The following is a 15,437-nucleotide window of genomic DNA, read 5'->3' on the forward strand; positions in this document are numbered from 1 at the left end:
TTTAAATCTGTACTACCCTGGGTCCCCTAGATGAATGTGCAGAAAATACAACTGGTTTAAGTTTCTCTTCAAGCCATTTTCTACAAGTACAAATTTTAGGACTGACTTTGTTGAGTTTTTGTTTTTTTTTTTAATAGAGTTACTGATTCAGTGTCAGATACTTAAATTTTATTGATTTTTATGCTCCCTGCCTTATGTAAGTAACATAGAAAATGTCTGATGTAAGTAAGTGTATTTAAAATATTCCACATTGCTTTTCAGATACAGTTCACATTTTTAATAGAGATTTTTTTTCCTCTTATTTTTGGTGAAAACATAAAGGAAAGAGAATAAGACATGGGCACCAAGAGCCCAGGATTTGGAATGTGAGAGACCTAGGTTCAAGTCCAGGTCCCTGTACGTACTAGCTGTGTGACCTTGGGGAAGTCAGCAGCTTCCCCTCTCGGAGACTGGAGAACGGACTACTGTGAGCATCCTATGTTATGCATATAAAACAGCAGAGTACCAGGAGCATATTTAGAATTCGGTTACTGATAATTGTTATGTTTAATTTGATAATGGCTGTGACGAGGAAGATATTGATGGCACCGGAGGTATTTGCGTTTATTGGGAAGAATAATTTTAATATTTTTTAAAAGGTTTTTATTTGAGAGAGAACACAAGCAGGAGTAGGGACGGAGGGAGAGGGAGAAGCAGACTCCCTGCTGAGGAGGGAGCCTGATGGGGGCTCGATCCCAGGACCCCGGGATCATGACCTGAGCCACCCAGGCACTCCAGGAAGAATACTTTCAGAAGGAGCTGTTGCCTTTATGCATGACTATAGCGAAGCTGTCATTTATTCCCAATCACTTAGGTATAAACACCTACTTCGTCTACCTAATTTTCAGTACATTGTCTAGTCTATGTACCTAAAAGGTGTATAAATAAAGACAAGTCCAAAATACTACCTATTGTATTTAATTTGTCAGATGTATAGTTAATTTAATAATAGACTCACAAAAACGACAGCCTTTCACTGTGTATAACAGTCTGTATCTTACTGAAAGTTGTCACAAGTGATATTCCTCTGACTTACCCTTCTCACTCTTCATCACCTGAACCCCCGATTCCATTGTGTTGAGTAGGCGAGCTGTCCCAGTGAAGTTCAATGTGACAGGATGGCTTGCAGCATCCCTGTGAATCACAATCTCCTTTGACAGTTGAAGCAAACAGTGAAATTCACTCTAATATAACCATGTGGTGGCTGTCAGAGAGTGAAGTCAAAGAAACCATACCAGGCATCAGAATAATAAATATAAGATCTTTGCTTTTTTTTTATTTTAAAGACTATTTATTCGTGAGAGACAGATACATGAGAGACAGATAGAGAGAGGCAGAGACACAGGCAGAGGGAGAAGCAGGCTCCATGCGGGGAGCCCAAGGTGGAACTCGATCCCCGGACCCTGAGCCCAAGGCAGACGCTCAACCGCTGAGCCACCCGGGCATCCCTAGATCTTTGCTCTTTACATCGAGTTTGCATAGGTGTATATAGTGAAACACCTACCCACAACTTTGTGCTATGAGTTTTTGCACTATCTATACGATAATATAGCGACAGTTTGCATCTGATCATGCTGATTCTCAAGTTAATGACTTATACAGAGCTCTCCGCTTGAACTTCTGTGATCATTATTATTCTTAAGTTATAGTCTGCGTTTTGTGCTATCATTTGCTCAGTGGGATGTAACTCTGAAGTAATATGTGAAGAACTCCATTATATTATAAATTATTGTAATATAATAAATTATTGTAAAACATTGGGGTGAGCTCACAGTTCATTGTTTTGTAATTTACAGATCAGACTTTCTTTTCTCCTTCCTAAAAATATTTGAAAGACCACCGTTTGCCGTTAGTTTTTCTGCAGTTCACATTAAAAATATATTCTGATGGAATGTATTATTCTGACTACGAAATAAAATAATTGATGTTTCCCTAGTTAGCAATGAGGTATAATTGTTAAGATTTTCAAAGCATAAATTCCATTTATGGAATGGAATGGAATGGAATGGAATGGAATGGAAAGCATTCATAGGAGTTTCTTAAATAACAAATAATTTACTCTATAATGACAAAATTTCAGACTTAAATGATGCTTTGATATGAATAAAAGGTCTTTATGTCATTATGATTCAAGTATAACTTTAATCGTTTTTATCCTAATTGACTAGTTGCAAGCATCAAAGATACATGCACACATTTACATGTTATATATGTAAAACAAGAATGGGATTACTAAATAAAAATCTTCTTGGGAAAGTTATAAAGCATTCATTTTTGTTTATTTTTCATAATCATGTCTACCTATTTTACACATAAGTATTAAGAATTCAAATTGTAAGTCATAAATCTTTGGGAACAAAAATATAATCTTTAGAAAAGTAAGCTAATAGAGGAAGGTGCTAATTAGCAAGTGCAAAAGATTCATTTCGTTGAAATAGATACTTATGAATATAAGATTAATAGATCTTTCTCTTTGCGTTAACAAAGTTACAATTCATATGTTCAAAATTTTTGATGACTGTTGTGCAACCAGATACTTCCACTGATCAGAATGAACTCTAAATCCATTATTAGAAATATTTTATACTTTTAATCCTGATCTTAGTAAAAGAAGATTTCTGTTCATTCTATATAACTACTTCTAAAAATCCTGACATGAACTTGCCTTGATTCCATAGGAGTATTTGTCGCACAAAATCTGGAAACAGCTGATCTGTCTTCTCTATATGTTTTTATTCAAATATTTATTTTGATTTGTACACCCCCACATTTAAACAAAAAAATAATGCAGTAAACCACAACATGTATGCAAAATTGCTGTTTTTTATAATTAAAATGAAATATCCAATTCCACAATAGCTTAATTTTTATTTGGGAGAAAAGTAGTTAAAACATTTTAGTTTGCATTCAATATGCTTTTTGATATTTTCATTTATTCAGTTTTTCAAATGTTTGGTACCACATAAAACACTTTTCACTACCATTCTCAAGGACTAGCCATTGTTTTCAGTAGATCTGGAAAATATTTATTATAACCCTTTACCTTGAAGGCTGTCTAAAACAGAGTCATTCCATTCCATTCATTCCAGGTCAAAATATGAAGCAAATGGCTATAAATATCCCCTTTAAGTAAATTTCCACTATAGATGCAAGTAATATGTGTACCGTGGACCAGTATGCATTTTCCTTAATTATTCTTCAGGGAAATATAAAGCTGCATCTATCTATAGAATTATATATTAAAATAAAGAGATATAAAGATATAAAATATATGAAAGTAACCATTCTGTCAGTACAAATTACTGATTCTGTTTTTTTCCCCCCCCAGGCCTGATGGAATTGGGACTGTTTCAGTGGAGGAAAAAGAAAGATTTGAGGAGATAAAAGAAAGACTCTCTTCTCTTTTAGAAAATCAGATAAGCCATTTCAGGTATATAATCTATTCGTTAATATTAAGTATTTTCTTTCTTCACCCAACACTCTGGTCCCCTACAGATGTTTATTATGTCTTTCTGCGGCTACTCCCTCCTCCATTGCCTGTGAGGTAAGATCCGTATTATTCCTTGGCCTGTGGTCTGCTTCTAAGCCTGCCATTCAGTTTCCATCATGCATTAAGGTTGGTCCCTTGCCCCTTCAGTTGGTGGGATGCATCTCTCACTTGCTGGTGCATTTCTCATCCGTGAGTAGCCTCTTCCCTCAGCTCTGGTGACTAGTCCTCTCTCTCTTTCAATCACCAAGTAAGGAGCTTCTTCTGTCCTGTCTTCATAGTAGAGCTGTTTTCAGTCATTCCAACAAAGACTGGAAAACCTGAAGCCTTTTAGCATTTATCATCTGTACTCTTCACTAGTCGCTTATCGCATAGTTTTAATACCCATGTCTTTAAGTCATTAGTTATTTTATTTGCATTTAGTGGGAACAAGGGCCATGTTGCCTGGCACAGTTCCTTGCTCAAAGAAAATTAGCCGTTGGTACTAAGACACATTTACAGAATGAAAGATCAATATCTTGATATTTTTCTCCCTGGTTGTAGTTAGCTCACTAGAATGATTGTTAAAAAAACAGAAATATTTCTGAAGAATGAAATTCAAGACAAAGGAGAAAACAAAGAAAGAGGGATAGTTAAGATCCCTGAACAGAAAATCAGCATTAAAGAGGAGGGAATCTTCATAGTGATAGTTAATAGAAAGTGATGATTGATTGAGCTTAGAAAGCAACCAGTTCTGATGAGAGCAGGTCAGAAAAATTCTTTAAGTAAATTAAATTGACAAAATACTAAGATGTTTTAATATATTGAGAGAGGATTTACCAACCTAGAATTGAGTTTGGAGTTCTATTAATTAGATTGTATTAGTTATATTGGAGTTTGGAGTCACATTAGATTAAGTATATAAAAAGAGGATATTAAAAACAAAGACAAGTTTTATAAACAAAATAATGGCACATAAGTTGTAGTAAATACAATGTCTCTGTTATCTAGGGCATTTACATAATATGAATACTGAATTTAGTCCCCCAAAATGGCATAACCATGTTAGAAAGATAGGAAGGACAGGAATTACATTTAGGGTGGCTGAAAGTAATCAAAAGAAAAAGAAAAAAGCTACATATGTCTAAAGGGGAGTAACATACTCTCCCATCTGAAACAAAATTTTCTAAGGATAAAATACGTGGAAAAAGCTTTTCAACACGTTAAACATAAAACAATGAATAAAAGTCATTCTTGATAGATGAAAAACAGATGAATAAGGCCTTTCATTGTCTCTGCTTGGCACCAGTAGAGTGCTTCTGGGCTGTGGGCCAGGGAGGAAAATCTCAGTGGACACCCTGATTTGAGGAGACAGAGGGAGAATCTAGAGAGGACAAGGCAGCCAGAGTTTGCAGGTCAGAATTCTAAAGAAAAGATAGGAGAGACCTACAGGCATTTGCTGAGGTTTCCCCCGGAGTCAACTAAGTATTGATCTGAGCGTGTATGTAAGGAAACTAAAGTCGGACAAATAATCCTTTAACTCTGTGGTAGTATTGTAGGAGATAATCCTCAAAGCTAACACAGAGCTAAGGTGAGTACCAGTTTTTGCCACCCAAAGTGGAAAGACTCTAAGTCATGGACAGAGAGTAGAATACTCCAGAGAATTTGTGCCTCAGTAATAGAAAAAAATTAGCTTTTTTAAATCTCTCCTAATGAGGACTAAAGCCAGTATTCTAATAAATCAAACTGTTTTTAGGTAATTTAACCACATTCCAGAACAAAGATCAAGAATAAAGGAATACAAAAATATTGAGCCACCATATTGTAAAATAATAATGTCTAGCATCTGGTCAAAAATTTCTAGGCATACCAAAAAATCGCCAGATATGACCAATGAAGAGGATGGAAATATCCAGAAATGGAAATGAGAATTACTAAACAGGAATATTAAAAGAATTCTTACCAAATGTCATATATTCAGCCTGTTAAGGGCATCTGTGGAAAACCTACAGCTTCATACTTAACAGTGAAAAGTTTGAATTTTTTTCACCTAAGATCAAAAGCAAGGCAGGGATATCTGCTCAAAAATCAGCAACCAAGGTTGTATAGTACGGACAGTTCAGAAATCAACTCACACATATTTGGTCAATTGTGATTTTCAAAGATATACAAAGATGATTTTCTAAGTATCCTCTTTTCAATAAATGGTGCTAGAACTAGTTACATAGCCAAATGCAAAATATTAGCCTGGACCCATACCTCATACCTGATTAATAAGTTATTTCAAAATGAGTAGTCCTAGGAAACAGAAAATCTCTTTGTCCTTAGACTAAGTAAAGATTCTTTAAAACACCAAAATCATGATTTGTAAATGGAACAATGTTACATTGAACTTCAAAAACATTAAGAACTTTTGATCTTCCAAAGACACTGTTAAAGGAGTAAAGAGATCTCAGAGTGGGAGAAGATATTTGTACAATACGTATCCCACAAAAAACTTGTATCCAGAATATATAAATAACTCTTAAAACTTAGTAAGAAATGAAATAACCCAGCAAAAAATTGTTTCTAATATTTCACCAAAGACGTGGTGAAAAGGCAGATGAAAAGATGCTCAGTATCTTTATTCAATAGGGATATAGAGATTAAAACACAATGTAGTACTGCTGTTATTAGTCTAACTAAAATTCCAAAATCACTACCACCCAACTCTGCATATACTCTTGAGAGGAGTATAAACAGATAACAACCCACTCTGTAAGATAGTTTGCAAATTTTAAAAAATTCAAACACTTAACATATGACCCAGCCCACGATAAGCGAAAGCACGTGTCCACACAAAGACTTCTATGTGAATGTCTGTACCAGCATTATTGATAATAGCCAGAGTATGAAAACAAACCAGGTGGCCATCAACAAGTAATAGATAAACAGTGTATTGAGATACTTCTGAGCAATAAAATGGAATGAACAGTCGATGGTATGAATGAGTGTCAGAATATAGTGAGAGAAATCAGAAGCAAAAAAAGTATGTACTATAAGATTCCTCTTACATAAAATCATAGAAAATACAAACAAATCCAAAGATAAAGTAAATCAGTGGTTGCCTGGGCCCGAGGGCAGCAGGGAAGGAAACATTTGGTGGTTGTGATCATGAATATGTATATTAAATTGATTGTGGTGATGGTTTCACAGGTGTATGCATATGTCTAAACTTACCAAATTACATATTTTAGATATGTGCAGTCATTTGTCATTTACATCTCTAAATCTGTTAAAAACTCAGTACTCCCTAGTGGGAAGTTAGTAGAGTAATATTTAAAACTGAAAAATCAAGAATTAGAAATATTAGAATGTAAGTTAGGAATATAATGTTTAAATAAAGAAATAGCTAAAAGTTAAGAACTTTTTTTTTTCCTGGAGAAATTGCTTGGGGAGTGGGGTGGAAAGGGCATAAAAAGGACTGCTTTTCATAAGAAGCCTCTGGAAGAACTTGCCTTTCAGACTATGTGCATATCTAACTTTGATAAAAAGAAATACTGTATTTTAAAATGGTAAAGAAAAGAAACCAGTTTCATTGTAGGACATGTCTAGGCCGGGCTCATCTATCTGTGTGATCAATTTAAATTTACTAAGGTGGGAATCAAGATGATTTCAATTTATTCAGATTAGATTCTAAATTTGGTTGAATTTGATGATTGGGCATTTTCCACTTTGCTTTGTTATTACAGAGCTGTCAAAGTGGTTAAAAAAACAAACAAAATATTTATCTTGGAAGGCAGAACAAAACTCTTCCTTTCTTTTAAAACTCGTTTTGTAAAGATTAATTAAGCTTCTGTGTAGTTATTTTCTGTACTTTATTGATTCAGGATTACTTGTACCCTGTAAATGTGTTGAATTATTTACACATCGTGGGCAGCTAATGCTAATTCAGAACAGACCCAGTGGGACCTCGGAGCCCTGAAATGCTAAGTGTAATCTGGGGATCAGTAACATTCCATTCATAAAACGTGTCACCCACCGGTTAATGGAAATAAACAATAGGAAAGACAATGGGTGGATTATGCAAATGCACTGAAAAGATTTAAGCGGGGGAGGGGACTGTAAGAGCCCAATTTGTGTTTTATTTAAACGTGGATTAAGATGTATACAAAATGAGGACAGCTACTTTGCTAATTTGCTCCTACTCTGATGAGCAACACTGCGCAGGGAAAAAAAAACTATCAAAAATAAATCGTTGCTTCTGTGAGTGGCAGCAGAGAGGAGTAAGACAAGGCATCGAGGTAAGAGTTGAAGGAAATTGTTAAGGGGAAAATAGTGTTCTGAAGAAAAATTTGGCTAGATTTATGACTTTTTTTGCGTTTACCTGACACTAGTAAAAGTTTTCTGAAACTAAACCCCAATCCTAATTTAAATTTAGCAACTGTTTGGTGAGAAATTCATCCTTAATTAAAAGTTGCTGCTATAAACAATGAATTTAAGATACATGTGTTTTTAGGGAAACCTGTGCAAATCGCCTTGTAAAACAAATAATTTTACTGTGAGGTACGTCTTACAAGACGTGTCTGCCAAGTCCCTGAGTCATGATGACAAAGGACATGGAAACATACTGACTTTAGGTTCCTGGCTTGAGGATTCCTGATCCGGAGCCCAGTGGCAGCCTAGGGGGCACTTGGTCTTGAGGCGGGGGTGGTGGTCGATCTCAGGGAGCCAGGGGCTCCGGCAGGCTGGGGTGGCCCTGCCCTGCTCCTCAAGTGGACCGTGACCTGCGAGGGACCCCGGGAAGGAGCAGCACGTCTGTCCCCACCGTGTGCCACCAAGTCCCATGGAGCCCGCTCCCTTGCCCTCCCGGACCCCACTTTCAGAGCAGTGGTGACCCGCCCTGGGGGTGGGGGGTTGGGGGTTGGCCAGGAGCCGGACAGGGCCCAGTGCTGTGGCCCAGTGCAGGCTTCGGTTGGGGCGTTCCCGCTCGCAGAGACCGGCAGGTGTCAGGAGGCAGCAAGCGGATCGCGTGTTGTCCTCAAAGGGCATCAGCGGCAGAGCAGCCCGAGCAGCAGGTCTCCCGAGCAGCAGGCCTCGGGGAGCTTCAGGGGCTCCGTGCTGCTCCCTCTGCCTGGGAGCCCTGGAGGTTCATTCTGAACGTATGTCACCAAAATGTGGACCCTTTTTATCACAGTTTATACTCTTACTGTGAAAAGAAATTGCAAGCATGGAACTAGGGGTGCCCGGGTGACTCAGTGGTCGAGCAGCTGCCTTGGGCCCAGGGTGTGACCCCGGGGTCCCGCATCGGATCCCTGCAGGGAGCCTGCTTCTCCCTCTGCCTGGGTCTCTGCCTCTCTCTCTGGGTCTCTCATGAATATATAAATAAAATCTTTAAAAAAAGAAAAGAACATGTGGAACAAGGTAAACTTCTGCTGTTAAAATTTCCCCAGATGGGTTGATGCTATTTTAACCACTTTTCACCATTTTTCAATAATGCCAAGTACTACAAAAGGGAATAATTCGGTGGTCTTGGATATTAAATGTTTGACTTTCTTGTTCCTCCTTTTGTTTTTGAAGATACTGTTTTCCCTTTGGACGACCTGAAGGTGCTCTAAAAGCTACGCTTTCGTTACTTGAAAGGGTACGTTTGAACACCCCTTTATCAGTACTTGGTGTACTGGTGGCTGAGTATTGGTGGCTGAGTATTTTAGATGCTGGACCAGGCAGACAGGCCCATCCCTCACGGCAAGTATGCTCTCCGAGGCCGTCGGTCCCATTTCATCACTTCTCACCTGCCCTTCCTGCATCCCGACCCCTCCTACGTCCTGCTGCTTCCTCCTGGCGGCTGTCCTGAGGCCTACCCCTGCCATCCTGTGCTGAGTCGATGGCGTGTTGGTAGGTCCCGTTTCCCCACCTCCTTCTTTCCCTCATGAAATAGGATTTTTCCCCCCAGTTGAGTGTAATCGTGTTTCTCAGACTTCTCAGTGGTCTTTCCTTCCGCTCCCTTGCTCCCGCCCCAACTTGTGCTTCCACCAGTCCCAATTCTCATACCTGTGAGGGTTTATCATTGAACATGCACAAACGTATCATTCCCTTCATTCTAAATCAATCTCAGAATTCATTTCAACTTGTGTTACTTTAAATGAATTCATGAGTTGTAGAAATTCGTTTTCCCTCAAAAAGTAAGTAGCAAACAAGAATTTCCTATCCATGCTAAAATAATTCATTGACGAAAGCACATTCTCCACTCCTGTTTCTGTGCAGACTGGGTTGGAATGGGAAGGGTCCTTTTCATTTATTTATAAAACTATTCATATGGTGTTTGCTCCTAACAGTTAAGTAATGTGGACAATTCCTGTTCTTACTGGCATCAAAAATAATTTCTAAGGATCGTTAATAGCTGGTGATTTGATTATTCTGGCCCTGATTTATTGACTTCACAGCATTTGGTCTTGTCCACTTTTCTGCCAAAGAATTCTAGATATGTTACGTTGTTTATTAGCACTTCTATTAGAAGTGAAAAGGGAAGGCATTTTTCCAGTGATGTAGGGACTTGGAAGATGAGGGTAGACCTGATGTCTGTATACATTGGTTGCGTCTGTCTGTCCCTGTCTTATCCTGGATTCCGGTGCACCATGGGACAGAAATATTATGGTGGAAGTTGCCTGTTTTATTAGAATTTTTATAATAAAGCTGCAGGTAACACAGGCTTTCCAAAGTACTCGTCTTATCCAGCTCATTAAGGTATCAGAAAAAAGCTAAAACCTTTACAGAGAGCTCTGCTTTTGGGGTGGCCTCCCATGCTGGGTCTGCGTGCAGCCTCTCTGCTGGTTTCCAGGGGGACAGTAATGGCACAGACTTCCTCGGGCACTGGCAGGGGGCAGGGGACGGGGGGAACAGGGACCTTTTTTCCAGTTATAGCCTCTCCTGTCTCTTGCTCAGTTGAGGGAGACATGGTAGGGCCACTTCTTCGTTTCCACATCTGTGTACTTATTGACATCTTAGGAAACTGAAATCTGCATGTGACTTCTTCATACTTCCTATGCTTTGGAAGAAGTGGAGAGGGTACGCGAAGCAAGCTGGCCCTCCCTGTTTGTCCTCCCCAGCCTTTCATCTGTACTTTGCCAGGAAAGACGACACAATTCCCCCCACTCCAAATTACACATCCAGCTCCTGGGTCATATGAACTGTCCCCTGATTTCAACCCTGGACCCTCCTCTGTCGTAAACATGCATTCTAATTTTAACAGCTATGTCTGTTATTTCAAAGTCTGTTGGGCACCCGGGTGACTCAGTCAGTTAAGCGTCTGACCCTTGATTTCAGCTCAGGTCACGATCTCAGGGTTGTGGGATCGAGCCCTGCATGTAGGCTGCACGCTGGGGTGTGGAGCCTGGCTTGGGATTCTCTCTGCCCCCACCCCCCGCCCTTACCCCCCCACCCCCACCCCTGCTATGTGCGTGCATGTGCACACGCGCGTTCTCTCTCTCTCTTTCAACAAAATAAAGTTCATGGTTCTGCATATGGGACAAAATTAATTTTAGATTTAAATTTTAGTGATAGTCACGTTAAAAATAATAGCACATTTGGAAACAAAAATAACAGTATGTTAATGCTTGTTTTTTTCAACTATGAGCAGAAAAGATTTTTTTTGCCTATAAAGAATCTAATGTGCAGTTCTAATTAAAGTGCCAAATGTATGTAAATGTGTTAAAGATTTTTAATCTATGAAGAATGATTGAATTTGATGGGAAGGAAATTTTTAAGTGATAAAATTTGCTGTTTTGAAAAGGAAAGCTTGCCTAACAAAACTAAATATGTTGTGAAGGATCACCAATGCTTAAATGGTTGAGTAAATCAGAGATTATAAAGTCCTTCATGCTGAGGCCAATCAAAAGAGAATGAGGTAATAGAGCACGAAAGAGACGTTTTCATATTCTTTTGATGAATCTTTAAGGTAAAAGACTAATAGAACAGTAAGAATACGTACTGTTCTTGTCTTCTCTATATACACATTTTACCTTTGATTTTGTAATTTCAATGTAAGTAAAGCCAGAAAAGCTGCATTAAATACATGGAAAGATAGAGGTTAACGGAGTAACCAGTTTTATCATTGAGAAAGTTTTAAGGAAAATTATCAGTGAGTCATTACAAAAGTGCTTAAATACATTATGTTTTGCATTCTGGATATAAATTGTATTTTCCCCTTGCTAACAGTAATACTTCTAGAGAAAAAAAAATCCGAAAATATATTTAGGAACTCAACAGAAATAATCTGTTCTTTTTTTAATTTCAGAAAGTTTCTGTGTATTTTAACATTTGATACTCCCTTCACTTTGCTGAAAGATTCCTGCCCCCTCCCCCCCCAGATCCCAGTAATTAAAGTTTAAGTGTCAGAATTGGAGATGTTGATTTTCAGAGAGCTCAAAAACAGTGCTTACTCTTCGCAGAATCTTGTGACTGTTTTAATATACCTCACTCCAAAGATGTAAAAGCTTTTAAATTAGGAATTGCGAGACAAACTATTACTCGTCCCAAGGACTCTAGTCCCGATCCCAAACAGCTGTTCTAATGGTGTTGCGGCCCCCGGAGGAGAAGTGACAGTCGTCAGGGTGAATGGTGGTCCGGCCTCGGGAGGTTTTGATGGGCATAGATGAGGCTTCGACAGGAGGAGCCAAGAGGGGAGGATCACGTCCCGCGCTGTGAAGTGCCGACTCATTACTTTCCCCCGGTGCCACCTAGGCCCCCTTCCTAGTAATAGATCTCCGACAATTTGTGTCATTTGATTGTGGTGTCTATTTTATGCAGCCGCTTTCTCTCCCCTGCTTTAGGTTTTAATGAAAGATATTGCCACTCCCATACCAGCGGAAGAGGTGAAAAAAGTGGTCAGGAAGTGTCTGGAGAAGGCTGCCTTGATCAATTACACCAGACTCACAGAATATGCCAGAACAGAAGGTCAGTGCGGCGAGCGCTCGCCCAAGTGGCGGTGAGAGCCAACAATGCCTATTAACTGAATTTTCTGTGCGGAGTTCTTTCCTTCCCTGAACAAACCTGTACCGTGGCAAAGGGAAATGTCTCATTAAAATCTCAGCTGGTGAACTGAAGAGCTTTTTCCTATTCATTGCTTTAATATGCCTCCTGGGACTCTGCTTGAATGAAAGACCCGGGATTCGTGCTTAAGTTGCCCTTTGTTCTTATTTTGAGTTTTCAAGGGACCAAAAGGTGTTTTCATGGGTTGTATTTTTTGACATTACCGTAAGTATGTCTAGCGTTTAAACTCTGGGCAGTGTCTTCTTTCCTGATCGGTTAACGGTACAGTGTCACATCATTTTATTTTCTGTGCAACGGTGTCTCTCAGAGGAGGAGGAAACTGGATTATGGCGAGGGCCCAGATAAACTGATAGGATTCCTGCAACTTTTCATTGCTGGCGGTATATTAATGCACTTGAAAGATTAGAGCTCTGGAGAGGACTGCACATTTTTTCCTCTTCCTTCAGCTTTCATTCCTTAAGAAGACTGAAATTTAAGATGCTTAGAAATAATGAGATTGAAATCTGTGACAAAATCACTTTATTCAACAACCCTTTAATATAAATAAAAACGAAAGAAAGGGGCTCAGATTTTTTGCTTTGATTATGAAACTGTCTTGTGTGGTACGTGCAGTGCTTACTTAGGAAAAAAGTTTGTAACGTTAAATACATCTAAAAATAAAAGCAAATCCTCTATTAGAAAAATTTTCGTAACTTAATATAAAATTGTACTTAATCATAAATTTATTAATTACTGATATTAAGATAGTTTTATCAAAAATGGGACAGTGAGAAAGACTGATTATAATTGGCTGTTATATCCTTTTTTTCTCTCCAAATCTGATCGAGCTTTCTAACAAGCATGCAATAACCAACCTCCTGAGTGATTAACAAAAAAGCCATCCCATCACTATAGCAACCAATATTATATCACGAGAGTAACAACATGAAACCGCCTTAGTTACCAGTTTAACATCATTAATTATGATATCACGTTGTGTTAAGGCAAAAGCAGTGAACATTAGATCATTTGGGGAAAGTGGAAGATAAACAGATTGGTTTTCACCTCTTGAATACTCATTCAAACAATTTTTGTGCTTCGGAATATTATGTGTCGTGAACATGGGTTGAAAGAATCCGTACAAAAACAGGCATTTTAAAACCCTTCAAATCCGACAAAAGGGAAAAAGTTTGTGCACAACTTGAATAAACACAATATTATTTTATCCTAATGTTTAAACTCTATCCAAAAAAACCTATGAGAAGCCTTTTGTTCTTAAGTCTCTATTCTAGTTAATATTTTTGACCACTGTCTTATCCAAGGATACTGAAGGGATCTGCAGACTGTTTGTTTTCTCATCAGAGTCCATTTTAACATGGACGAATAAAATTATCTGTCGCAGCCACAGGTAGCTTTTATGAATTAGCTGGACATGTTAACACTGGTGGTCGAAAGGCACGGCTGTTCTGGATCACACACAGAAATAAGTCCGTGTTAGAGAAGATCCTATTATAGGACTAACTGGACAATGAGCAAGGATTTCTCCCACCTTTTTCCCGTCTGGGGTCATTGGTCTCTTCTAGCTGACTGTGAGAATATTCTAGAAAATGGATCCTAGAAATCTAATTAGGTCAAACTACTGAGCCATCTCCATTTTCAAAGAAAAACAAAACAAAACAAAACAAAAAAATGCATGCTCTTTACATGAGAAAACCTCTAAGCATTTCACTGTCTCCTTTTCTTCCAACTCCCTTTTGTGTATCTTAAAAAATACAGCACTTTTTTGTTTATGCTCAGGACCACCCCAGGAACAAAATCTAATTTAACTTAGAAAAAGGAAGTGAGCCCCTTTTCTTTTGCTTGATTGACTGCCAGCCTGGGTGCAGCAGCACGGGGAGGGTCTGCTTTTCTCCTAAATTGTCTTTTCTTATGTTTTAGGCCCAGCAGAAAAGGACACAGGTAATGACCGTTTGTGCATGCACGCGCTGTGATTTCTGTCGTGGCGGCATGATGTTTGGCGCTGATGAATAGCTGCCTACTTTCCAGGGCTCCTATTAGATCACTTTGATTAAGATACTGAGAACACTTGGATTCTGTTGGGACTATGGCTCGTGCTTCGTAGGGAAAATGCAGGCCATTTACCTCTGGAAAAGTTCGGCAGTATTTTTTATATAAATTCAAAGTGAAAAAGCCCCGAGACTGTATGAACGTCACACATTACGTTTGAAGCGTGGACACCATCTCAGTTGGAAGCCACTGCCGATATTCGGAGGGCTCTTACCGCAAGGAAAGAGGACCGTCTTTCCTTTATCACTCCTGAAAAATAATGGGTAAAAAGCATAAGTGCCACTAAATGAGAAGTAAGCAGGTCTTAACTCTGCAAGTTGCTAACGGGAGGAAGGCGCAGGGGTTCTGAGATCCCAGCCTCAGGCCTGAACGCTGCGGGGAAAGCGTTCTCTGGGTCTCTGAGTTTGATAACGGTGCTGTTCTGGTCTCCTTATGCCTCTGATCACAGTTGTGATGAACTTAACTGCATGTGCCGCTACGTGTCCGTCCTGCCTGCGTCGTCCTTAGCGGGCAGGACCCTCGTGGAAGGTGTTCCCTGTTGGGTCCCAGCACCCAGCCCGGCGCTGCGCCCACAGGGAGGTGAGCTGGTGAGCTCCCTCTGACGACCGTGGGACAGGAGAGCAGTGACGAAGCGTCCTCGCCCTAGTTTGCCGTCTCTTTCGAACCCACACGCAGCGTTACAACACGTTTGGGTGGCTTTTAACTGACGTCTTTGACTTAAGGGCCGTCTTTCTAGCTTCTGAACTACCCCTTCTGTTGGAGCATTTGACGGCGGAGAGGCAGAGAATGACCGGCCCCAAGCCGTGCCCCCGGGGTGAGGAACACAGCTGCACTGACCCCAGAAGTGCACCTCGGG

The 15,437-nt window shown here is 39.5% G+C and overlaps 1 protein-coding gene across 16 annotated transcripts in view; it reads left to right on the plus strand.

Moving 5' to 3' along the window:
- Positions 1 to 15,437, plus strand: part of CADPS2 (calcium dependent secretion activator 2) — a 454,201-nt gene that overhangs the window by 344,627 nt on the left and 94,137 nt on the right. For 12 of the 16 annotated variants that reach the window (XR_012010532.1, XM_072783288.1, XM_072783294.1 and 9 more), the window contains 4 exons: positions 3,368 to 3,469; positions 9,065 to 9,128; positions 12,316 to 12,439; positions 14,453 to 14,473. Coding sequence is in view for 15 of the 16 variants with exons in the window: in XM_072783288.1 (XP_072639389.1) it covers positions 3,368 to 3,469; positions 9,065 to 9,128; positions 12,316 to 12,439; positions 14,453 to 14,473 (311 nt within the window). In the remaining variant the exon portion in view is untranslated. The remainder of the gene's footprint in view (positions 1 to 3,367; positions 3,470 to 9,064; positions 9,129 to 12,315; positions 12,440 to 14,452; positions 14,474 to 15,437) is intronic. The other 4 variants (XM_072783289.1, XM_072783295.1, XM_072783291.1 and 1 more) reach the window with 1 other exon arrangement.

This window comes from Canis lupus, chromosome 18 (assembly GCF_048164855.1).
Source record: "Canis lupus baileyi chromosome 18, mCanLup2.hap1, whole genome shotgun sequence".
In the NCBI taxonomy this organism is placed as follows: Eukaryota; Metazoa; Chordata; class Mammalia; order Carnivora; family Canidae; genus Canis; species Canis lupus.